The sequence below is a fragment of the Paramormyrops kingsleyae genome, chromosome 17, assembly GCF_048594095.1.
Source record: "Paramormyrops kingsleyae isolate MSU_618 chromosome 17, PKINGS_0.4, whole genome shotgun sequence".
Classification (NCBI taxonomy): domain Eukaryota; kingdom Metazoa; phylum Chordata; class Actinopteri; order Osteoglossiformes; family Mormyridae; genus Paramormyrops; species Paramormyrops kingsleyae.
Genome location: NC_132813.1, coordinates 19,962,681 through 19,988,761, shown reverse-complemented (window position 1 = coordinate 19,988,761; position 26,081 = coordinate 19,962,681). Strand labels below are relative to the sequence as shown.

Here is a 26,081-nt window from a genome sequence, read left to right as displayed (position 1 = left end):
GGGGCACCGTCGCGTTAATCTCCCATTTTACTTTCCACTGCAGGGTACCGATTATCACGCAGAGACACGCGGCACGCACTGTATGAGGACGCATAGCCAGCCAACATCTGGAAATGCATTTACTGACCACTGGAAAAAAAAGAGAAGGGAACGTTTATTGAATATCAGGGGTTGGTCGTGAGAGACAGAGGTATCACACTCCTCGAGACAGGAGTGAGACACAAACTCTATGGGGTCTGGAAAGCTCGAACCGTAGATCTGCATGGTGCTCCTGTACGCAAAGTGGGCTGTACATTCACGACGGAGCCCAACAAGTACATTACAGGGCTTGAAACCACTGGGTTGCAGTTTCAAAACCCAGAAATCAAATCCATCTTAATGTGTATGTAAGACCCTGTACTGGTGAAGCATTCATGGAAAATGGATGTGTCGATGCATATTTTAAACTACAGTCAACTTACCGCGTCTGCGGATTCAAACAACTACATGTGGATCGAAAATATAAAAAAGTAATAATAATTCCTGAAAGTTCCTAAAAGCAAAACGCCGAGCTCTACGCTGAATCCACGTGAATGAAGTGCTATGTAGGTAAAAAGGGAGAATTATTTTATGTTTTCTTTCTTTCTATGATGGCTTTGTCTGTACTGAGCATGTGGGCTACAGACTTGTATACCTTTGTCATTCCCTAGCACATAAAGTGTAACATCTATTTATGTGTCCTTTACATCGTATTAGATGTTATACTGTAAGCAATCTAGAGATGACTTAAAGTCCATGGGAGGATGTGTGTAGGTTATATGCAAATATTATGCCATTTTATATAAGCGACTTGAGCATCCTGTCCTGGAACGGATCCCCGTGATGCAAGGGTATACTGTACAGGATAAACTTTGGCTAAAATAAAATGATACAAAGTATTACAGTACTTTTGTTCTAAGCTTTAGAGTGAAGTGTAATTTTTTTTTCCTTAATGTTTGTGCGTGTGAAAGAACACAATGGGACTAAATTATGACCAGGTTTCTGGCAATAGAAATACTGCAAGCCCAGCGATGTGGTTTCTCTTGCCTTCTATCATTTTGCTGGGGATTCTTTGATAAAGCTCCGGGATGCTGAGTCACATGCTAACTATTAAGTGTGTCTTTGTGATTCACACACTCGTGACGTATGTAGCTGATGGGGCATCCGACCTGATGTGATTCTTGCCTTTAATACCGAACATAAGATATGACTAATATCACAGTTTTGTTAGGATCTAAGTATAGTGATTGAACCATACAAATATCAGTTCTGATTTTTAAAATTATATTATTTTCAATTTCCATTTGAAATCCAGTTCTGGTTTAGTTATAGTCTTCAGTGCTGTCTTTTAGTTTGGGTTAGTTTTATTATTTATCATCTAAGGGTAATATACTGTGTAACGTTGATCCTTGAATGATTCCAACCATGAAGGAAAGATAAACAGATTATTAGTTAAGCTAACTAGTATTTTATAAAATTTACAGTACCTGGCACTGTTTATTTGTTAGTTTTGTAAACCATATTCATAGTTTTCTATTAGTTTTGGTTATGGGTCATTTATGGGTTATTTAGTTTTTGTTTCTGTTAATGAAAATAACCCTGGTGTGTGCACATATGGGTATACATATACAAAACATAAATATATACATATAAAAAAACATGCACACCAAGACACCAAATTAATATATACATTCATATAGTGTGTGTGTAGCTAAACTTCCTGAATCTCAACCACATGATTTTCAGTTTGTAGGAGCAAGATATTGGTGCAGATGAGCAGGTGTGCCTAATAAAGTGGCCACTCTGTGTGTACTTACGTGCACAGATCAGGGTCGATGCCAAACACCAATCTGTTGTTGTTGTCTGTTTATGCAAGCAGTCGATGATTTTTATTATTTCTTTTTCCACGCTCCAAGGGGAAAAAAAACAACTGGTTTTATAATCTAAGCTGAAGGAATAGCTGAATCGTTTGTCTGTGGATAATGCAGAGGTCAGCGGTTCTAGGTGAAAGGATGTTATGTCTGTTGCTCTCGTCAAACGTTAAGTGAAAACACACTTTGTCAATTTGTCATTGGGTAACATGGTCGGCTGGCTTACCATGAAAATAACTGATTTATTCATATATGCATTTACTACTGGAAGTCAAGCAAACATACAGTATATAAGGCAATTATACACATGAACTTGATAGGGTCATCCTGGTGTCTTAACGTACTAAGACATACATAATCATCTACTGCTACCAACCTGCAGATAATATTTGTAACATTAAAGAGACAGTAACATGTAATCCAAGGGCAATCTTGGAATAATATTGAATAATTTAACTATTCAAGCCAAATAGACTTGGTTTTACTAAGCTAACTGGAGAGCTTACCCACTTTTGTTAGAACTGGGTGGGAATGAGGAATTAAGACCTGGATGGAGGCCGAGTGCCAAATCAAGCTCTTGGAAGAGCTGAGCTTTATGTGTTCCCAGCGGCTGCGTAATTATCCATCATTTTGCAAGATTTTGTACAGGACATACATGGGTGAACTTTTAGGAGATACAAGTTACAGTCATATATCAATCAGCCATAACATTAAAACCACCTGCTTAGTATCGTGTAGGTCTCCCTTGTGCCATCAAACCAGCTCTGACCTGTCAAGGCCTGCATTCGACAAGACCTCTGAAGGTGTCCTGTGGTATCTGGCACAAAGACAATAGCAGCAAATCCTTTAAGTCCTGTACGTTACAAGGTGCGCCCTCCATGGATCAGCCGTGTTTGTCCAGCACATCTCACAGATGCTCGATTCGGATTGAGATTGGGGGAATTTCGAGGTCAAGTCAACACCTTGAACTTTTTTTCATGTTCCTCAAGCCACCCCTGAACAATTTTTGCAGTGTGGCACGGTGCATTTTCCTGCTGAGAGAGACCACTGACATGGGGGCATACTGTTGCCATGAAGGCGGGGTGGTTGGTTAGCAACAATATTTAGGTAGGTGCTACGTGCCAAAGCAAAACCCATATGAATTCCAGGACCCAAGGCTTACCAGCAGGACATTGTCTCTGCAGACTTTCTTTCTTCCCATAGTGCATCCTGCTGCCCAAACATGATGTAACAGAAAACGTAACTCATCACACCAGGCCACCTTGTTCCGTTGCTCCACGGTCCAGTTCTGATTCTGATATGCCCATTGTAGGCACTTTCCGCAGTTGATGGGTCAGCATGGACAATCTGACTGGTCTGAAGCTACACAGCCCCATATGCATCAAGCTGTAATGCACTTTTTTTCCAAGTTTTAAGAGGAGTAGCATGTCCTGTTCCTTTATGTAAATTTTAAAAATATATTTTATATAGGAAAATTTTCACTTTAATAGCAATTACTGTTTGGTATGGGTGGTCTTACTTTGAAAAGATGACATAAGTAAGAAAGCTTTCCGATTTCAGGAGAGACACAGCCCCTTTGTTATGTCATTTTGCTACCTGTAGTTAAAGGCAAACATTCGTGCCTGTAGTTTATTGGTATTGTTGATGTTCTGGACTTTTTTTTTTTATTGGATGACAGCTATTCAATATGGAGACTTCCAGCACAAACTATCATCAACCCATTGATTGAGCACTTATGCCCTCTGGCTGATGTCATTGTCATCCTGGAAGATTCCAGCCCATCGGGACAGAAATGTTTCAGTATAGGACGAACGCATTGACTTGTAATAGCTTTGCATCTACAGTCAGTTACTTTGACCTTCAAAGGATGAAGCTGATGAAAACCGTGGTGGGAAAATGCGGCCCACATCAAAATGGATGCTTCCACAGTGGAAAATAAGAGCTTCAGTCTGTTGAGTTTTTGGCATTTTCCATATATGTTCTCCTCTGGCCATTGAGAAGTGGGTGAAGGATGATTCATGTGGATCATGCTTGACTAAGCTAGTGGCTCATACTTTGGACTGACGTTTGCGATCAAGCTGATTGTCTCTCAAGTCAAGTTATTTTTTGTATCTCAGACTTGCGGGCATCACAATGAATGAGTAAGCACTATAATACACATTGACTCCTATTATTCTTAAGCTTCCTCAGCAATGTTCCCTTAACCACTGTCCCTCTGCAAGCTCAGCAGTCTTCATCACTGAGGCTCTTGCCAAACATGCCCTAACACTTATCCTCCTCTTCCAAAGTTACTTAAATCTGATTTTTCAGCCAATCAGAGCCAAACCAATGGATACCTGGTCCGTTGCATTGTTAGGCATGGCCCTATGGATGAGCAAAGGTTAACAGCTTGATTAATTTAGGAAATTCTCTAAACCTGTGTGAAAGTGACTACTTTCATTATACTCCTCAGATTTCTCATTTACTCAGGGTGGGTTTGGTTGATGGGTCAGTGGGTGACACAGCTCTTTCTCAGCGGCAGTGTTTTATTCCTGTTCTTGGTTCTGTGTGTGTGGTGAGTTTGTATGTTCTTACTGTGTTAATGTGGGTTTCTTCCCACAGTACAAAAAAACAGCATTAAGTGAACAGGTGTCTCTCAACTGAGTGTGTGCGCCCTTCTGGGCTACCATCCTTTCCAGGGAGTCTCTTGCCCTGTTTGGCTGGATTGGGCTCCAAGCTGGCTGCAGTTCGGCATTGTTTATGGAACATGGATGGACTTACACAGCAGTTGTTTCTGTAGTTACAGTTATGTGTTAAGGTTAATTGGATGTGTTCGTAAAAGTGACATTAGAGTGCTAGATAGTTACCATCTAAATTTTGTTTTAGTCAACAATATAGATAACTGACCAGCAACAGAAAATGTATCTGAGCTGTGACCCTAAGTTCCATCCATTCATCTATCTTCTGAAACTGCATGTCCTATTCAGGGTAACCCTTTGTCGGAAAAACAAAATAGAAAATGGATGGATGGATGGTTTATCATTCTGCAAGTAAATGAAAAAATGACAGTTGAATTTGTGTGCTACATAAGTGCCATTGAGTCAAGCCCAAACTAGGGGTTAAATCAGAATCATAAATGAAATCAGGACCCCCCCCCCCCCCCCCCCCCCACCCAAGGCTCATGGCATTCCTTCCTTTTATTGTTCCTTATTCTTCTTGGCACTGCTGTTGCTAAAAGTAAACAGGAGGCCAAAATCTTGCCTTCTGCCTGGAACCAAGACCGTAATACCAACCCCCCCCCGGCCCAGTCATGGTAATGCAGCTCGGTTACAAAGCTTATGTCACTCGTATTGCTCAGAGCCAGTAACTGAAGAATTTTCCAGCTGCAGAGATGGGCAGAGAGCTCTTTGGAAAGGCCTGCCTCTTAGCCGACGCTTCCCGCATTTCGTGTAATCTGATTTCCAGAAGGCCGCAGAGTACAACCAAACTGGCAGTTCCCAACAACACGGCCTACAATTAATTTAAAGTTTAACAAAACAGTGGACAACTGTACCTTTGTTCACCCCTTGATTGGTATGCTAACCGCTTCCCATTTCCCAATAGTGCCCCCAGTTCATTGGTTATCCACTGACTCCTTTCCTATAGTGGATATTTCAGCGTGTGAGATTTTGAAACACCCGGATCAGTGTTTACATTTGAGACAGAGAGCTTTGAGAAAATTCAGCTGGGATTTAACTGTGAGTGACCTTTGACACGAGAGACTATTTGCATTTTCTCATTAATATTCATTACTGTCAGCCCCTTGGCCTGTTGTTTTGTGATGTGTATAGAGATTGGGGGGGGGGGGGGTCTGAGCTGCAAATACGGCTCAGCCAACTGAAACAAATTAATATTAATGAGCAGATTGACTTACACTGACTGCAGCCCATTTTTTAGTCTGTGCCAGTACAGGCTGTGTTCAAGTAAAGGAAAATTACTCATGTTGGAAAGTGCAGAGTTTGCTGCAATGCCATGTGTGGTGAGAGTTAATACAAATAGAGGACTGGCCTTCATTCTGTGTCCTTGATCAATTTTTAAGAAGTCTAATGAAAATCACTAACAAAAAGGAATAATGAGTTGACTATTAACTTAACCCAAGTCGATACTCATCACACCTTCTTGGTTTAGCCAATACTATGAACCCGAAGCACTGCCTTATTACAATTTAGTGCTTTTTGCTCCTATAGCTTCAGGTGCACCATCTACAGTAAGCTACAGTAAGCAATAAGCTATTAACAGCACACTATTGTTTGCAGTGCTTGTCAATATAATATGTTAAATTTCCATGTTAAAAAATAGACTCCGTTAACATGCAGAGTGCAAAATTTCTCTCTGGTTAACCAATACTGCACATGCTCTATAAGTACAATATATGCAATGAAGAAACAAAGACAGCATCAAATGTGCAAAAAAACAGAAAACATTACGCATTTTTCTACACTAATTATTACAATAATAATTGTGATATCCTCATTGCATTTTAGGTCTCTTGTTCAGACTGATGTATTAATTACTTTCGGAGACTGCGTAGTGTTTTCTTGGGTTATACTGCCACCTCTTGGCTCACATGTACAGTTTTTACATCTGTATATATTCTATCATCATTTTCAGTGCTATCCCTCGTCTTTTTTCAATATAAAAAATTAGGCCATTTTAAAATGAATAAATAATATAAAATATGTCAATACATATTATGTATGAATTTACATTGTTTAAACACCGTTCAAAATAAGTTTGAAACAGCTCCAAATCTAAAATAATGAAACACTATAAATCATTTTTACGTTTTATAAAGCGATTTTCATATTTATGCAATGTCTACAAAAATAACACAAAATCGTTATATCTGGCCTAGTAACAAAAGCAACACGTCAGCCATTGTTTTTTTCCTTTCCTTTTTACTTAATGCGAGATGGCGAAATGCCCCGTTTAATCTCCATATGTCCACCGTTATCTGCCTTCTTTGGGTGAAATAGCGGGGCGCCCTTCGCGTCCCAGCCATGCTGGAGCTGCGGCGCGCTGGGGAGAGGGGCTCAGACCATGTCGTCAGTTCCGCTCAACGTTGCGTCTTGGATGGGGGGAGGAGGAGGAGGAGGAGAGCAGATACTAGCAGAGGTGCTCAGGAGGGCAGTAATCCAGTCATGTAAACGTCAGGCAGAAATAAAATAACGACTGTTTGTCATTCCACGTCACCTTCTCCCTTGCTGGAAACGCACTGCGCGTCATTGGAATACGCCAGATAAGAAGCTTAACCGGAGGTGTCAGACTTTCCTTGTATACAGGTATGATCATCTTTCCAGATGATCTAGTTTAGCTAGCTTGCTAGGTACGGCTACACGATATGTGGGGTTTCATTCATTGTTTTGCAATTAGCCTATAGTTTGCCGATGGGCTATACGTTTAACATGTTGGAGAGATTAATCGTCCGGACTGGCTGGCGGTCATGCAGGTGACTGATGCACAGCAGGATTGTAGAGAATGGGCCTTTTCGTGCAGGCGGACAGCCCTGATAGTCTGGCAAGGTGTACTCCTCCTGGTGTCAAGGATCGGGAGCAAGCACACTGTCAGCGGAGTCTCAGAGTCCTCCGTGATTTACCACAGGGGTGCCGTTTTCCGGAGCTCTGCGTGTCCCCCGTGAAGCCGCAGACTCGGATTGTGTGTTTCATGCATGCGATGAATCCGAAACTGTAAACCGGTACCCGTAAGATGCCAACCTGGCCGCTGACATAATCACCATCTGTGACCCGTTGCGAGGGTTAGTTTCCACCCTTGTTATGCTGGCAATTAAAACCTCACCCGGGATAGAGGATTAATTACTAGGCAACAGAAAGTACAAAGTATGCGTTTTTATTTAAAAAATCTTTTCCATCAGTTGACAGTAACTTTTTCCACAGTGATCATTTGACACGTTGCATTATAAATTAAGGGGAAAAAATGAACGAGCTGAACAGATTTCATGAATGGCTCTAATTGAATTAATTTAGTGTATTGCTTCATGTCTCTTTGCATGGTTTGTAGTCCGAAAACAGGACGTTGTTTGCCGGCTGCTGATCGGATGTCTTGATGCCCCACGTAGCGGCCATGGGTGGGCGTGTCTGCGGCCTCCACATGATAACACTTAGGATGATGTGGCCTTACTTTAGACTTGCTTACTCTGAGCTTCCTCTCTGGGTGTATTTTTTCGAAAAAGGGGTTGCAATAAGTGTAGAGGCGAGTGTAATACCGTGCGTTCCTGACTGATCTTTGCTGGTATCTAAATCAAAATAGTAGATTTTATCCCCTGGAAGTAAGTTACACAGTCCTTGCTTTGTTTCTCGTTATTAAGTGCATTTCTCGTTAAGTGTTAATGTCAGTTTGGCGTATTTAAATACAATTTAAGTGACGAGTTTTGTTTTCTAATTGTAAATTCAGAGTTGGTAGTTCTAAGAGTATCCCAGTATGCGCCCTGAAGGAGTCTGAAACCCTATCTGGATGGTATGAGAACTTTGTTTCATGTTTACTCAACCTTATTTTTGCCACCCGTAGCGTCCCCATCTGCGTGCCCGAGTGAGGAAACCCACCATGACGGACAGCATTATGAGTAAAGCGGCCACTATGGAGATTCCCATCAACAGCAACGGGGATACCGGGAGCTTGCCTGAGGATGCTAGCCTGGAGCGGGTGAGCAGTGATGCTCTTCACCACTGCCTTGCAAAATCGTAACAGGGAGGCCTGCATACCCCCTGTCCCACTGCAAACTACATCTGGACTTCTACCCACCACATGTTGTGAAGTAATATAATATTCAGTGATGCACATAATTACGGAAGTCCTGAGAGGACACAGATCATTGCTATTTTTTCTTCCTGTCATCTCGAGATCACGACATTTTGTGATCTCGAGATAACAAAAGTTACACATACACAGAAGATCACAACTTCTCATGTTGCGACATGCTTAGCAGCTTAACTGGTTATACATCATCATCATGCAGAAACGCATTTCATTTTACTTGCTCATGGACTGGCACAAGCAGAAATAGCAATATGTCTATCAGCACTACACAATAATCATATTAGTGTTCGTCACTTGAGAAAAAGAGGACAGCTACATTATAGCTTTGAATTAGTTTTCAATAAAAAGGAACATTACAATGACATAACATTGAGCTGTTAAGGAATTCTAACATTTGGTCCGTAATCAAGAGGACATTATCACAGACTGCTAGGTAACCTAATGATTACAACTCACTAGATCTCTAGTAGATTATTAACATAAGTGAGAGGAGGAATCAGGGGACTTCAGTGAGCGGCAGGCATCTACATCACCACATCAGGAAAACAAAAAATACAGGTCGTGGGGGTGTTCCACGAAGCAGGATTTCTTGGTTAGCTGGATAGCTTTCTGGATTTAAGGTAGCCTGAGCTAAATGTACTGTAAGTGAACAAAGACAAAGTCCATTTAGCCCAGACTACCTTAAATCCAACAAGTAGTCCTGCTTCATGAAACACCCTTCATGATGTCGAGATCACAGGAAAAATATGTCATGATCTTGAGAACTTTTGTCATGTCGAGATCATGAAAAAAATAAGTTGTGATCTCGAAATAAGGGGAAGAAAAAAATAATGAGTGTCCTGTCTGGACTTCCGTACATAACTGGTATGCAAGTACGCATTTGAAATGACTCTGCTTGTTAACTTTTATACCGCAAAAGAAGTATACTTTGGCCACATAAAGCTTTGATTTCTGTCAAATCACTTTGTTTAGTCTTAGATATATGGGCAGAAATAAAGCAGTATTATAGCTGTTTGCTGTTTTGTTATTTGTTTTTACATCTATGGCTGGATGATGTAGGCCTGTGGGCCATGCTGTACTCTGCACGCCCATCAGACAGAGCTCCAAACAGCCGTAAATTTGGGAATGCAAAGAGTCCACTGCCAAATTGACTTCTGGTTTCTTCTTCCAACTTTCTATGTGCTTTTCTCCATGTGTCTGAAGTTTTTTTGGTGTTATGGAGCCTAGACACTGAGGAAATTGGTCCAGTTATATACTGAAGAGAAATCACATGACATACATTGTGTTGGTAATATCTTATGGTCAAGTTGCATTTTGCCCTTCCTGTTGGGTGAATTAAGCCAATGAGCATATGAATGATAATCCCAGTTTCCCAGGCGGGGGAATATTCTCCAGTTATGTGCCTCTTGCTAAGCCAGTGACTCACAGTTTGGATGGGCAATGGGAGCCTCTGATATTGTCTAGACATCTTTAAAGCCTGGCAGAGGACATCTGTGAAGGCAGTTTCTCAACGTTTAAACTAAAACAGACAGATACACACAGTGTCAGGTTTAAAAGAAATAAATTAAAAAAACAGGTTATCTCCTAGATCACGAGATAATCTTTCCAGTGTTTGCACAGGAGAAGCCTTTGCATGCCTAGTCCAAATTTTTATGTGTCTTTTTAATTCATCAGAGAGATGAATTAAGGAGGAGAATTTCACCTGCTGATACGGAAATTTGTACTTGAATCTTTATCATTTCTATGGGCATAACCATAATCCCAACTATGACAACCTTAACCCCTAACCCAGCCCTAACCTTAAGCATAAGTAACCAAGCAAAATATGAGACTTTTGGCATTTTTAGTTTTTTTTTTAAATATCTTATTATTGCATTTATAGACTTTTTTATAAAATTGAAGTTATTATTTTGGGGACCAGGAAAATATCCCCACAAGGTAAAACATTGTGGGTTTTAATCACATTGTGAGGAAATCTAATAATAATTACAAACCCACACATGCACAAGTGTGTAAATGTGACTGACACAACATGAGGTTGTTTTAACCCTATATGGACAGAAGTACTGGGACACCTACAGGAACTTTTATGACATCTCATTCTAAGTCCATAGGCATCAATATTGAGTTGGTCTCTCCTTTGTAGCTGCCACTCTTCTTGAAAGACTTTCTGCAAGAATTTGAAGTGTGTCTGGGTATTTTTGCCCATTCATCCAGAAGAGCATTTGTGAGGTCAGGCACTGATGTTGGACGTGGACAAGTCCTGGCTCCATTCTAGTTCATCCCAAAGGTGTTCAATTGGGTGGAGGTTAGAGCTCTGTGTGGGCCAGTCAAGTTCTTCCAGACCAAGCTATGTATTGATGGACCTTGCTTTGTGCAGTGGGGCACAGTCATGCTGGAACAGAAAACGGCCTTCCTCAAACTGTTCCTACAAAGTTAGAAGCATAGAATTGTCCAAAATGTCTTTGTGTGCTGAAGCATTAGCAGTTCCCTTCACTAGAACTAAGGGGCCTAACCCAACCCTTGAAAAACAAACCCATACCATGATCCCTCCTCCACCAAACTTTATAGCTGGCACAATACAGTCAGGCACGTAATGTTCTCCTGGACTCTGCCAAACAGAGAAACATGATTCATCACTCCACAGAACACGTTTCCACTGCCCCAGGGTCCAATGGCAGCATGCTCCTTTTGACACTTGACACTGTGCTTGGTGATGTGAGGCTTGCATGCAGCTGCTTGGCCATGGGAGCCCATTCCATGAAGCTCCTCAAACATAGTTTTTGTGCTGGAGTTAATGCTAGCGAAAGTTTGGAACTTACTGAGTTATTGAGCCAACAGAGAGTTGGCGACTTTTGGTGACCCTTCTCTGTTACTTTACATGCTTCTGTTGTTCCTAAATGCTTCCACTTAGCAATAATACAACTTACAGCTGACCATGGAATTTCTAGCAGGAAGGAAATTTCACGAACTGACTTATTGCAAAGGTGGCATCCTGCGATAGCACCACGCTTGAATTCCTTGAGCTCTTGACTCATTCTTTCATAAATGTTTGTAAACCTGACTGCATGCCTACAGTAGATGCTTGATTTTGTACACCTGTGCAATGGGTTGAACAAAACACCTGAATTCAATGATTGAGGTCCATCCTAATACTTTTACCCATATTGTTTATTTTTAAACATGTGACAATTTCAGTCGAAAAATGTGGACTTGGTGTGCAGTGGTCTTAATTGTACTGAGTGCATTTTTACTCAAAAGAAAAGCATAATCACCTGGGTCCATTGAATTTGTTTCCTACTTCTTAAATAATAGTCCAGAAGTCCAGGGGCTGGTTGCCCAAAACACCTGAAGATTTTCCTTAACGTCCGAGTTCAGGTTTCTTTAAGTATTTATGCTTTTCCCCCTTGGTGTTATTCTTAAGGAATCCCTTAAGGTTCCCTTAATGGTTGCACAAAAGACCTTAACATCCAAAGTATGGGAAAAAAACACTTAAGGTACCTCTGACTGTATCTTAACCGCAACATGGCTGAGTTTATGGCGATAAATGAATGCATCCTGAGAAAAGTGACCTGCGACTGGTGCCCAGTGAATACATGCAGTTAATGATCACCAGTTGATTTTACCTGACCGACAGTCAGTTTATGATTTTATTTATATGGCCCGTGACATGTTTATAACTGATTATTAAATCTGGCCAGCAGATCGATCTTTCGATTTCACAGGATAAAAAACGATGTAACGTTATCCCACTACTAAGTGCTGGCAAGTTTCACTCTGAGCACCGGCAATATTAGACTGAAGTACATCGGTTATGGAATTAATTTTCCGATGCAGAAATATGGAGACGCATGCAAAAATGCATTTAATGTAGCTGAGATACATCAATAATTTTATCTGCTCAATTTTTCCTCCCCTACTTCTCTTTTCCCAGTACTTCCGCGTATCTTCCAAGTTAGCACCGGTGCTTGTCGTCATCCATTCAGCAAAGTGTATTGCTATAAGCCCCGCTCGGTTGTTCTTAGTTGAGCGAAAAATACCTACTCATAGTGAGCACAATAAAGCAGGAGGAACAGCCCACATTTTCATCAGATAACGAAGCAGTGGGGACAAATTCCGGCTTTTAAAATTTTATTTACATTCATCTGATGAATAATACGTTTAAATTCTTCACTGTCATTAAACACATATTTAAATCATGTTTTTGTTTTAGTTCACACAAAAAAAAACCTTCGTTAGGCTATATTCTCGTCAACATTTTTGTCAACGGAGTTAACGTTGGAGGCGATAACAGGCACCACGAGCAGGCGTGAGGGCAAGCTAAGGTTCTCCAGGCACCACGAGCAGGCATGAGGGCAAGCTAAGGTTCTCCATGGATAATGTACAATTCTACTGCCGTAAAATGCCTTTCAATGCAGTAAATCCCTTAAGATTTTTCTGTGCAACACCCTTAAATAAATCCCTCAGCTAAGGATAAATTAAACCTTAAGGTGTTTTGTGCAACCGGCCCCAGAATTTGATCAGGTTTAACAAAATCCTGACATTTTTGCTGTGTTTGCAGAAATTGAATATTAATTTAGATATACAGGTTTTAAACTGGGCTTCAAAATGTCTTTCTTTGCTTTAAAGTGTTAGTGGGAGATTCTGTTGCCTGCCTCGTGCTTGTGAATTTGTAGTTTGTCAGGGGAGACGCCCATTAACGAAATGCTTTCTGGATTGTCGGCCTGGTGCTCTCTCCTCACACATTGGGGCTGGCTGGCCAGGTCTAAGCCCTTGTGTTGACCCTGTAGTTCTGCAAGAGAGGGTACAGTGGGTTGTCCTGGAAGGAGGAGCTGCAGATGTGTTGGCCACTGTCCAGGCAAGACCAGTATTTTAGGGAGTGTATGAGATATCTTAGCAAGCTGCAGCCCAGGCCTGGTGTGGTGGACCTGCCGATGTCCTGGTAAATGCGATGGGGAGGGGCTGACCTGCAGGAACTTGCAACAGATGCTCCACCTTATCGTGGCTGAAGGCTGGTTTATATCTGAATGATTGTTCTGTGTTGCCAGCCTCTGTACGCCGTCATATGCCCCAGGGACGTAGAGATGACAGAGCATGCTTAATTTTTGGTTAAATGGGAAGTGATATGTGGCACAGTGAGTTAGGACACAGTGCCTGTAATCGGAAGGTTTCCAGTTCAAATCCTAGGGATGACAGAGCGATTTCACTGTTGGGTCCTTGAGCAAAGCCCTTAACCCCCAGTCTGATGCTGTTTTCTGGGGGAAAAAAAAAAGGTTTCATTTTGGATAAAAGCATGTGTTAAATAAAAATGTTAAATAGCTGAATGGGTTAAATAGCTCACCAAACTAAATTCATCATTTCAATATACTGTACAGTGGTACCTTGAAACACAACTCGATTCGTTCCAGATGGTTGGTCGAGTTGCGATTTGGTCGAGATCCAAGTCGAATCTCCCAATAAGAAATCGTGTAAATGAATTTAATCTGCTTCAGATCCCCCAATGATTGCCTATCTAACTAATGACAAAAAGCATCAACAATCAATATAAAATTAATACACCCATGAAAAAACACACATACAAAGGCAATAAACATGGAAAAAATACAATTTATGAGCACTTCATCTGTATTGAGGTGAGCTGATGGCAAACATGGCAGGTGGAGTTGTAAGAGTATTAAGTTTGTTCTTTGTCAAATGTTTGAATGTCCTTTTTTCTGGCAAAGGTAGGGACAATTAGTTTCATACAATTCCAGTTCTGTTTTAAGTTGGTCCCATTTTGAGGTAGGTTCCTTTTTTTAATGCATTGTTTTGGAGCTGCATAAGCTGTTTGAGTACTGTAACTTTTGCATGCATTTCTGTATACACAGCACTGCTGAATCAGTAGGGCATTTTCAAGAGTAACTGCTTTATTTGTATCTGTTGTTACTTTTTTACCCTTCATTCCTTATAGTACTATAACTTGCATTTTCTTTTTTACAATAGGCATATATAAATCCTCAGGTTTGTTTTAATCGTCCTCCTAAGTGTTATTGTGGCTATTTACCCTTGGATGTGTTAGTTGGTTTCAGTAGGTTGCCTGTCAATGGTGTGATTTTCTCAGGTACAGTACTATGCATGTGGCTAAATGCGTACACCACATACTACAAAGTTCACATTTGTAAATGTTGTTGTTAATATAGAGCAAAGATTTCACCCAAATAACTGCAAAAATTGTTAGTCATATTTGATCATGTAAATGATAAAAATTATATTATACAGGGTTGAAATGAGAATTTCTTCCAGTGAATTCTTTCTCACCAGCATGCAGCGATTTAAGGTAGTCTTTCTCAAACCAGTCCTTGCAGACCCTCTGTCGGTCCACGTTTTCGCTCCATCCCAGAGAACTGGGAGACCTAGACCACCTGGGATTCCCTGAGGTCTGGTTTGAGAAACACTGATTTAAAGGAACAAATTAAGACAGTGGTGATGATGGCAACAGGTGATGAGATGGTCTTTGGGTCTGCTGAAGGGGGTCATGGAAGAGCTGCCGTTTTCCCTCTGCTCATTGCTTCTGCACCTGGTATTGATCAGCTGTCCATTTTTCCTACAGGACCTCCAGCAGGTGATGGTGTCGGGGCCCAATCTCAATGAGACCAGCATCGTGTCGGGGGGGTACGGCGGGACAGCTGAGGCCATCATACCCACCTGTACTATTAAAGGTAAACCATCCAGATGCTGGATGAGTATTTACTATAATCACCTGTCAAGGTGACCCTCACCCTGTACTGCATGAATCTGTAAGGGTGTTTTCCAGTGAGCAGAGAGTATTAAACAATGAGAGTATAAAGTAGTTTCCTGGATTTGTAGATCACTAAATAAGTGTTTGAATAATTTAATGACTAATCTGTTATTTGTTCATAATTGTGTTAATACTGTGATACAAATTTGTAAATTAGAAGTTCATTTAGTAAAGGTGGTAACAGATGGGTGGAAAAGTTGTGTAAAATATTATTTTTTGTTTCTTTGCTGTGAGATTTCCAGGCTGTTAAGATTTTCTAACGGTATAGTTTAACACGTTTGTAAGATGGACTTTGCATGTGCTTGGAAAGTTGGAACAGCCAAACTAATCAATTAATCGACTGTATCTTCCTTGCAACAATAATGGGTCTCAGTAAAAAAAAAAAAAAAACTTTAGAAAATCCTTTTCCAAGCCCCAGGAGAGACAGCTATACTCATTGTCGTGCACTGGTACTTACAGAGGCTGTTTTGTTTCTTTAATGTTTTGGGACTGACTACATTTACAGTGCTGCACCCTTTTCCAAGGCCAAGCCTGACACTCCCCTCTTTGCATGGATTCATTGGCTTCTGCATTGTCATCCTGCTGTCATTCTTGGGATTTGAGCTCCTCCAGCAACTTTCCACTTGTTCAGGAGCCACTCCCCTTCCTTGCTTGCGTCTCTTGCGCTGACTCAGGTTGAGAACGTGGCGCATTCGGGCTCAGTGTCTTCTGGAGGTACACCTGATGGAATTGGCTCGCTGCTTACAAACTTTTCAGGACCTGCCATCCTCTTCAACCGTGAGAATCTGGGCCGAAGACACGTCCCAACCTCTGCACAAGGTCCCTCCACTCCTCTTGCAACAAAACAGTTCCTTTTCCTTTCTCCTACATCACGTCTCAAACCAGGACGATGCTTTAACTCCTGCCATCTGTGTCTCCGGAAGATTGATGTCACCCCCCTCACCCCCAATGTTAGATGTTAGATCATTGGCATTGAACAGAGTGCCAACTCCCATTCACTTGGAGCCCAGCGATGCATCACACAGGAGAAGGCTAACAAATAACACTGAGGAATGATATTTCTGCTGCAGATCTTTTCCTCTGCATGTACAGCTTTGGGTCTTCAAGAAGCTGTGCCTGATCAACATATCATGTCTCATATAATCAGCTCGTGAAAGGTCTCTGATGTCCAGTTATACAAAGAGCATCAGTAACACCATATTATAACACACAGTCAGTGTTTTTTGAATCTGTTCCAAAGTGTGAGGCTTTGGATAATTTGGTCTTCAAAGTTCCAAGCAGAATAAGTATTATGGTATGGTATAGGGCAGGGGTCTCCAACTCCGGTCCTGGAGAGCTACCGTCCAGTAGGTTTTCTATCCTACCTGGCTTCTGATGAGCCACACCTGTTCTCAGGTAAATACCAGGAGCAGGTGTGGCTCATCAGAAGTCAAGTGGGACAGAAAACCTACTGGATAGTAGCTCTCCAGGACCGGAGTTGGAGACCCCTGGTACTGTATAGGGCATTGGGCAAGATCTAAGAAGTATTAACATTTGGGTGAAAAAACCACAAAATTATGTTATTATACCATTTGTATTTTGTAATAATCTTATTGTCGTTGCTGCTGTTATTAGAAAGTATTGTGTAATAGTAATAAGTAATTTCATTATTATATAACACTCAATGAAGATTTCATGTTATATTTTGCACACACATACAAACTGAATGGGGCAGTTTCCTTGTTTCCTGCTTTCTTCTCTTTCTTTGGTACCTTATGTATAGGGATGTAAATTCTGGGAAACTTTCCATGGGAATTTGTTGTGATGTTTGGGGATTTATAAAAATTATTGGGTATTGGGGCTTTGCTATTTTCCTGTACATATGCAGTTGTCAAGCACATAAAGTGATTTATTAGTACAGTAAGTGTATTAATAAAAGGGGTTTTGAGGACTTTTACATATTTAGAACTTAACACGTGATTGAACATGAACACTTTTCCCTCGCTGACATTATTGAACACAAACACAGCGTGAGGCTTAAAACTGGATGATAGTAGTTTAAGTCTGATCATGTTGGAGAATCAGCTTAAAGTTATAAATGTTCAATCAAGTGGGAATCTACACTCACTGAGTCACTATCCAGCTCAGCTAAGGTGTAGCATGGGTGCGGCTCGGTCTCAAAGCCTCAGATTTGCCCAAATTTCCACCTGTCTCCCCACCTGTACATTGGCAAACCTGTTACATACTTTAGTGCGCACATTACCGAAGAGAGACCTGATGCTCTGATTTGCAAGATAAGTGCAGCAACTGGTAAAAAGGCCATAGATGAGCAAGGACCCTTCCACTAGGTTAATGTCGAATTACATCATCACAGAATAAACTTTACTTCAGTGACACCGATTAGCTAGCGGGATTGCTAACTATCTGGTTAGCTAGCTGAATTTTCATTAGCCTGTTTGATGGTAGCTGATTGCTATTCTGAACATTATGTATCCATTATATTTACAGTTTAATTTCTAATTTAAAATAACAAAAATACAAATATGCCACAGCTTGGCCTTTCTCACTCAAACGTGCGACGAAAGTAGCTACAAACCTGCATTCTCCAAACTGACCACCAGTTGGCGGTGCATTTTAATTGCCATGTTAAAATCCTGATAAGAACATAAGAAATTTACAAACGAGAGGAGGCCATTCGGCCCATCAAGCTCATTTGGGGAGAACTTAACTAATAGCTCAGAGTTGTTAAAATCTTATCTAGCTCTGATTTAAAAGGGTTTTAGCTTGCATTCATTCATTCATACACTAGCAGGAAGACTATTCCATACTCTAAGTGCACGCTGTGTAAAGAAGTACTTCCTCAAATTCATTTTAAAATACTCTCCCGCTAATTTCCACTTATGGCCACGAGTTCTAGTATTTAAACTAATATTGAAGTAGCCATTTGGCTGAACAGCATCCAGATCTGTTAGAATCTTATATACCTGGATCATGTCTCCTTTGCTCGAGGCTAAACAGATTCAGCTCAGCTAACCTCTCCTCATAAGACATTCCACTAAGACCAGGAATCATTCTTGTAGCTATACGTTGCACCCTTTCCAAAGCAGCAATGTCCTTCTTAAGGTATGGTGACCAGACCTGCACACAATATTCTAGGTGAGGTCTTACCAAGGAATTATATAACCATATATAGATATTTACTGGAAATTTTCCACCCCTTTGCAGTTCTAGTTGCATATCTGAAAGGACAGTGGTATTGTGGCTCTGGTGCATTTCCGATCTCTTCCTACAGCATGCGCCCGGCCGGGTGCCTGGTCTCTGCGGGCCATGGGACGCCCTCTTTGCCCCGCGTCACGCTTACAAGTTTAGACGTCTGACTGCAGCTGTCTCCTCCCCTCTGTCTGCCCCACCCGATCCCTCCCCCAACCCTGCCCCCACATCTGTCACATGACCCATGTATCAATTCATGTTCCACGCACGTTCATTTTCTCTCTCTCCCGGCACCTCGCCACGCTGACACATACACCTGTAAATTCCATTCTTGCCGCCCCCCTCCCCCAACCCCACCAAAAACCACTGCGACCTCGACCCCCCCCTACCCACAACCCATTTCAGATCTGCGTATGAAGGCCAGGGGGGTACACATGCCCTCCAGCCAGTCTGCAGCCAGTCGGCTTGCCTTCCAGGCAGAGTGTTCAGGTATCTTCTGGCCCGGTAACCAGCCCTCACCATCATTTTCCTCCATGTCTCATTTCATAAACACCTCATAGCACATTTATGTGTGTTTTGCCAAAAATAAAACAGTCACTGCTATTCCTTATAGACTCTTTCTGACTTTAAAATTTAGGATTTTCATATTAAGCGTAAACCTGATGATTTTTCTTTCTGATTTTCAGGAGGGCGTGTCTGCACATACTGAGTTATGACTCATGATGTTTTCCTGCTAAAACCTCCCCCCCCCCCCAACCCCCACAACCCCCCCAGGGCATGGCTTACACCCCAGCGGCAGCAACCCCTGCATGGTGGGAGAGGAGGCCCCACGCGGGGTGGCTGTGGAGAAGTTCGACATCATGAAGAGATGGGGCATCAACACATACAAGGTGAGCCCACCGCAGCAGCAACAACAGTGCGACAGTAAACTGTTCACAAGCATGATGATGTAATTCCCAGGACAGTAACATCAGATCTTATCATTACTGGTTTGAAATAGAACTCTTGGTGTTATTTTTCAGCTCTTCCGTGAAAATTCTGCTCCCCCCCCCGCCCATGTTCACCATTCTGTAACCCTTCCTCCCATCCCTTAGTGCACCCGGCAGATGATCTCGGAGCGTTTTGGCCGGGGCCAGCGCACGGTGGACATGGAGCTGGAGGCCCAGATCGACGTGCTGCGCGACACGCGTCACAAATACGAGCAGGTGCTGCGGCTGGCCCGGGAGCTGAGCGCGCACCTCTACAGCATGCTGCAGACGCAGCACGCCCTGGGCGACACCTTCGCCGACCTCAGCCAGAAGTCCCCCGAGCTGCAGGTGCCCTCCAGCGCCGATCCCACGACGGACGTTTCTGAGACAGTGTCCTGAGCAGACCCACCATGTGGTGGCGCTCTTCTGCGTCCCCTAGTCTTGAATTAAGGAATGTGTCCTAGTTAGAATTGTGGGTTGGCTGTAGGAAAATAGAAAAGCAGCTTCGCGATTATCATACCTGTATATCTGCTGTCCTCTGGGTGAGACAGTGGGACAGGTCAAAGGTTAAGGGAGCCCCGTGCCTGTCTTCCATGCAGGACGAGTTCGGCTACAACGCGGAGACGCAGAGGCTGCTGTGCAAAAATGGGGAGATCTTGCTGGGCGCAATCAACTTCTTCATTTCTGGCATCAACACCTTGGTCAACAAGACCATGGAGGACACCCTCATGACCATCAAGATGTATGAGAACGCAAGGTACCCATGCTCAGCCGGAATGTACAAGGTAGCACATGGTCCTTAAGGAAAGCCTCGCCGACCCAGTGAGGGACGACGTGTGAATGATACTCTACAGCAGAGTTTCCCAATCCGGTCCTCAGAGACCCAAAGTTGGTCCGTGTTTTTGCTCCCTCTGAGCTCCCTGCCTGACAGTTCACGTTGGAGCTGGGAGGGAGCAAAAATGTGGACTGTCTGTGGGACCCAGAGGACCGGAGTGGGAAACACGGCTCTACAGAAAGCAGATGAGAATTAACAGCTGCTGTTTTGGCTGGGCAGCACTGCGACTTCACAGTTCCAGCGTTGTTTGATTCCTGCTATGTGTGAGTGCAGTTTGCATGCTCTCTGCATGTCTGTAGGTGTAATCTCCTAATTCTGAGAACTGGTGTTTCTCAAGCACTCATCCTGGCTGTTCCCCTGTGCTGTGCCCCATGTTTCCTGGGATACGCTCCAAGCTCACTGCAACCCTGTACTGGATAGGCAGTTGTGGAAGACAGATGGATGGGTCTCACCAAAGTGTTTGTTGGCTCGGTTGCTAAGAGACCAGCCCGTCTTGTCCATTGCCTCGCTAGGCTGGAGTTTGATGCGTACCGCGCGGACCTGGAGGAGCTGAATGCCGGCCCCCGGGACGCCGTGGCGCTGGCCCGCATGGAGACGGCGCAACAGCAGTTCCAGCTCCAGAGGGAGAAGTATGAGAGGCTCCGGAGCGACGTCACCATCAAGCTCAAGTTCCTGGAAGAGAACAAGGTAGCGATGCGCTCAGTGGCCAGGTGCCACTCTGGCCGTGCAGTGACGAATCGGGGTCGAACGCATGATGGAAATGGGCTATCTCACTGGAACGCTGTAGCCTCAGGCCTTTAGGGCTGGATGTCTGAATACTATGTTCCTTCAGTCCGCAAACATGATTACATGAATTTGTGTCTCTAAATTGCCGATAGTATGTGACTGTGTGTGCAGTACTGCTCCTACCTGACGTGGTTTCTAGGTGAGTATCACTGCCGGCGCCCCTCCCCTGTATGGGACCGGGTGAATCTGGCTGGCAAGTCGGTGCCCCCTCAGAAGTTGGTGCCCTAGGCAGCTGCCTATGTTGCCTGTAGGATTGGCTGGTCCAGTGTGTGTGTATACATCCTTTGCTGCCTGGAAGATACTCCAGGTGTCCCTGAACAGGATTAGCAGTTGGATGGATGCATGCATTTCTCTTGAGAGTTTCAGTTCAAATATATAAATCTGACACTTGATAAGTGTTTCTGGTTAGCTGGTTCCCAGTTACCACACTAGAATGTGGTCATTTTGAACAGTGTTTTGCTGAATGGCTGATTATTTCAGCCTCCGTTAAGAATTTTGGTCAGTTATTGATCTCCTGTTGATGTCACATGCTTTTGCTTGGTTGAGTAAAAGTTTCAGAATCATCTCCAAGAACACGAGTGACCTTTATCAGTGTCCCCTGGAGGCTTTTGACCTTAGACATCTGTTTATATATTTTTTGTTCCCTTTATCCAGCATAAAGTCACTGTGAACCTGGAGCATGTCTCAGGCAGCACAGGATAGTAGGACGCATGCACGCACACACGCACATACACACACACACGCACACACACGCATGCATGTCAGGTAAACATATCTTTATGGGGACTGCTCATTCATTTCTCTGGGAAAAATGCTAACGCTAAGTATGACAACCTTAACTCCTACCCAGTCCTAACCATAACCATAAGTAACCAAGCAAAATACAAGAGTTTTTGCACTTTTATTTTTTTGCAGTCATGGATTTTTATAAAATTGAATTTCCCTTTGTGGGGACCGAAAAAATGGCCCTCACAACCTCAAAATAACAGATTTTTATCACATCGTGGGGACGTTTGGTCCCCACAATGTAATGTATACCTGGATCTCTCTCTCTCTCTCTCTCTCTCTCTCACACACACACACACACACATACACACAGGTTATTATATCTTTATTACATCTTTGTGGGGACTGTCCATTCAAACCTGCTTCAACTGCTAGAACTGTAATTGCAAATGGGCTCCTTTCATTGTTCATAAAAATATCAGTGACTCTTCTCAGTTGCACAGTGACCTGTAATCCTTGGCTGGGCTGGTCTGACCTGAACACCTGGCTGGAATCCTTTCCTCATGCAGGTAAAAGTGATGCACAAACAGCTGGTCCTCTTCCACAATGCTATCTCGGCCTACTTCGCCGGCAACCAGCAGCAGCTGGAACAGACCCTGAAGCAGTTCAACGTGAAGCTGAAGCCGGTGGGGGCGGGCAGGCCCTCCTGGCTGGAGGAGCAGTGACGGGCCGCAGTGGGGGCAGGGGGGAGGTCCCACAAAGGACCAGACAGGCCAAGGGACGTGCACGCAAACCTGCGAGTGTAGGGCGGGTGGGCACAGGAGAGAACAGCATGCAGCAGGACCAGGAGCAGCAGGAAAAGGGAAAGGCCGTCGTCATGGAGACACTTGAAGAGGGTGGGGCTCATTTTTTTTTATCATTATTTCTTACACATTTTACAGACATTCTGCAGAATCTTTTCTACATTTATCATTCTGTAGTCAAAAAAAGAACACTTAGAAAGCATAACATTTTAGACCGTTAAGAAATCCCATGTCTTACAACATTTCTCACAGACATTATTTTTTATTTGGTTGTCTATAGACACTCATAACAGGAATAAAGATATGATTTCTGGCATGAAATAAATAGGAACATTGATCCTGTCTCATGGAAAGACTGCTCTGATTCGCCATGTCAAAGGTGTGAAAACAGAAGAGGTACCAGTGCACATCACTGAAACCTAGAAATGGCACTATACATTTTATTAATGACTATTCTGTTTAGTTGATTTGACCTGGTAAGTTGTACTGGGAAAAGGAAGTGTGTGCTTTTCCACATGACAGCTAGTGATCTTCTATTTATGTTTCGGTATTTGAATCCAAGTGCTATTTTATTGGTCAGAAATTAGTATGTGATCAAAGTCCTAGTTTTTGATTGGTCATCACTGGTTAATCAATCCGGTTCTAGATATATTTTTAAGAAACCAAATGCATTGCTATTTCAGGTTAATGATTTCACAAAAAATTAATTGTTTCCAGCATAGATAGATGATGACAGAACATGTGTTTTGTCAGAGTCCCGCAACAGATGAATCGACCATTTGGTGTCTTCCGGACATGTTTTGATAGTGACATCTGCTATTCGCGATGAAGAAAACGTGTACCCAGGTACATAGTGACACACACTTAAGCACAGTGAACCTTGTCTGAAGCTTCAGCCTGTTGCTAAGGACGTGTGTATCGGGTTCATCGAAAGGCAACAAATATCAGCAACGATTTACCACAGTCCAAAGATCAGGAACTAGTAGCACCTGTAGAATTTCACTGTCCATTTGCATGAAAATGTTCTTTTTTCAATGGTGAAAAAAAATATTTTAAAAATCAAGGAATGGGCAGCAGACCAGACATTCCTTTGTGAAGGTGATCTGCCTCGTGTGATTGCATTTTGAAGAGTCTAGACTGTGTCTAGTAACCTTTTTTGCACAAATAAAAGTAGAAACGTGCATCCTTATCGAAAACATTGATATTTGTAATGTGTTTTTTTTTTTTTGTGAAGTATGCGCACTTTCTGTATCTCATCTCATTTGCTATCTGTTTGTTACACATCGCTTTGTTTTCAGGTAGAGGTCATGGGTGTGGCAGGCATTATTTGGCCCACAACTCTACGCTAACTAGTGTCTTACCCAGGTCAATATCCTCTAATTTATTTACTAATGAAGAAAACTATATACAGCAGGCACGACATTAGTACATAAACCTATCACTGTACCTATATGGTCTTCAAAAGCTTATAGTTTTAGGGTCTGAAATGTAAGGCTGGATATAACAGTATATAATCACATATATTTATATGTTAAATTTCAAAAACCATTCTAATGTCTGACCTATGGAACAATCAGGACCTACTTTGATTGTCATTTGTCGCTGACGCTGAAAACGTCTTTCTTGAAAACTTTCATGGTGACATTACTGCAATCCCATAAAAACCAAAATGACAGTTGAAGCCTTGAGCAACTTCCTGGCATTTGCAGGTGCGAGTTCTTAATTCTGTTTTTAACCTCTTCGACAAAGTTTATGACTGTGCTGTTGAATATGCATTTTATTTCCTTTCTAGTAACTGCAATGAAGACTGAACAATATATGTTTTCATAGTCAATTCTTCACGTACATGGTTGAAGGTTTTCAAGGAATAGTCCTTGGATGCAAGTAATTGTACTTGTATAAAACAAGCATTGTGTTCTGCATAAATGTATTGTTAATGTCGTTAAATTGTTTTTCAGGTACCTTGTTTTACTGCTATTACCTAAATGAAGCTTAATTCCTCACTAGAGTTAACCAGAGACCCTGAGAACTCTGTTATATGTACTACAGATATGTAATGGTGTGGATCGCCTCTAAACGCTCGCCTTTTGTTGGGTTTGTATAGCCTACAGGCAGGTTGAGTGTTCTGAGGTCTGGATGGAAACAAACCAGTCACCTGACTGCTCTGCATGATGAACCAGGCCACCTGTCTTTTATACGCAAACTTAAGGCCTCAGCTCCTGCAGGCTGTTTCTTTTGAAGCTCTTGCCTTTGTGACTGGGTGGAGCAAATATGCCACATTGTCTTTCAGAGCTCGATCGTAGCTAAAGTGTACCATTTAACATACTTGAGGTTTGTAACATTATTCCGAGGCCCTTAAGAGCAATAATAAAGGTACATTGGGAGTTACATGAAAGAGTTTTCTATAAAGGTGCTTGTCATTTGGTTTTTATCTCCTGTGTTGCATTAGGCACTGTTTGTTTTTTGCACAGTACTTTTCAAGAAGCCACAAAACAGACCATTTTTGATAACTATACACAGATATAAGATTTTCTTTAATCCTTTAGGCTAAATTGGGTTCAAATTCACCAATGTTAGTGTTGTATAAAAAATGGCTGAATATGATGTGAACAGATTTTAATATGTAATATTTTTCATGCACTTAGTACCATAAAAGTTAGCCGTTTATAGGATTCCAAGGATCTGTGTCAATTCCCAAACAGTGACTCATTCAGAGAGGAATTTCCATTTGCCATGTGAATGAGGGAATTTGTTTGTTTAAATTAAACAAACAGATCCACTAATTTCATTGGACATGAGGAGAAAGCTTTATTGGTCAGTCTTCCAAGCCTTTGTCAGGTGTCCGGGGTCACTACACCTGATTGTGGGGATTTATTGGATGACATACTTAAAAACCAATGTGATGCTTGTGTGCTAGAAATCGTGGCGCTTTCACCTATCAACCGTGACCAAATTCTCAAACGTTAACCTGATCGACACTCATTTATTCCTGTATTGGTTCCATCGCTGCCGTTCAAAGAAATTCATAATTTATTTTTAATATTATTGTCACTTCCATTCGTTGGTCTGTTTATAAAGAAATGTGTTTTATGCGAACCGTTTACATACCTTTATGTTTTAGGCTGCGGCATTGTAGTTTGAATGAATATGTGATGTTTAAGATAATATAAATAAAATTACTGTAATGAGGTGTATGTGATACTTTCTTTATCGGCATGACACTGATATAAAACCAAACAGAAAACATGATATGCTTCTATTCTTTAAGATATATGTGCCCAACAAACGATAGCCTAATCTTAATAAGCTGGTAGG

At 42.1% G+C, this 26,081-nt stretch overlaps 1 protein-coding gene across 4 annotated transcripts; it reads left to right on the top strand.

Annotated features, from left to right (window-relative positions):
* On the top strand, positions 1–25,956 carry LOC111851294 (arfaptin-2-like). 4 transcript variants are annotated; one of them, XM_023826057.2, is made up of 9 exons: positions 1–584; positions 8,433–8,567; positions 15,271–15,379; positions 19,054–19,137; positions 19,423–19,538; positions 19,743–19,964; positions 20,216–20,373; positions 20,964–21,138; positions 22,533–25,956. In XM_023826057.2, exons 1-9 carry the CDS (start codon positions 573–575, stop codon positions 22,686–22,688), a joined length of 1,167 nt encoding a protein of 388 aa, XP_023681825.1. In that variant the 5' UTR covers positions 1–572; the 3' UTR covers positions 22,689–25,956. The 4 variants fall into 4 exon arrangements, with proteins under 4 accessions (XP_023681825.1, XP_023681827.1, XP_023681828.1 ...); XM_023826059.2 differs by lacking the exon at positions 19,054–19,137 and adding an exon at positions 16,216–16,278; XM_023826060.2 differs by lacking the exon at positions 19,054–19,137 and having other exon boundaries at positions 8–584.
* The last annotated feature ends 125 nt before the right edge of the window (positions 25,957–26,081 follow it).

Bases quoted from the DNA above. Each gene is read 5' to 3' on its own strand.
- LOC111851294 (XM_023826057.2), top strand. The intron at 8,568-15,270 runs GTGAGCAGTGAT...TTTTTCCTACAG, and splicing joins AGGATGCTAGCCTGGAGCGG to GACCTCCAGCAGGTGATGGT. The intron at 15,380-19,053 runs GTAAACCATCCA...AACCCATTTCAG, and splicing joins ACCCACCTGTACTATTAAAG to ATCTGCGTATGAAGGCCAGG.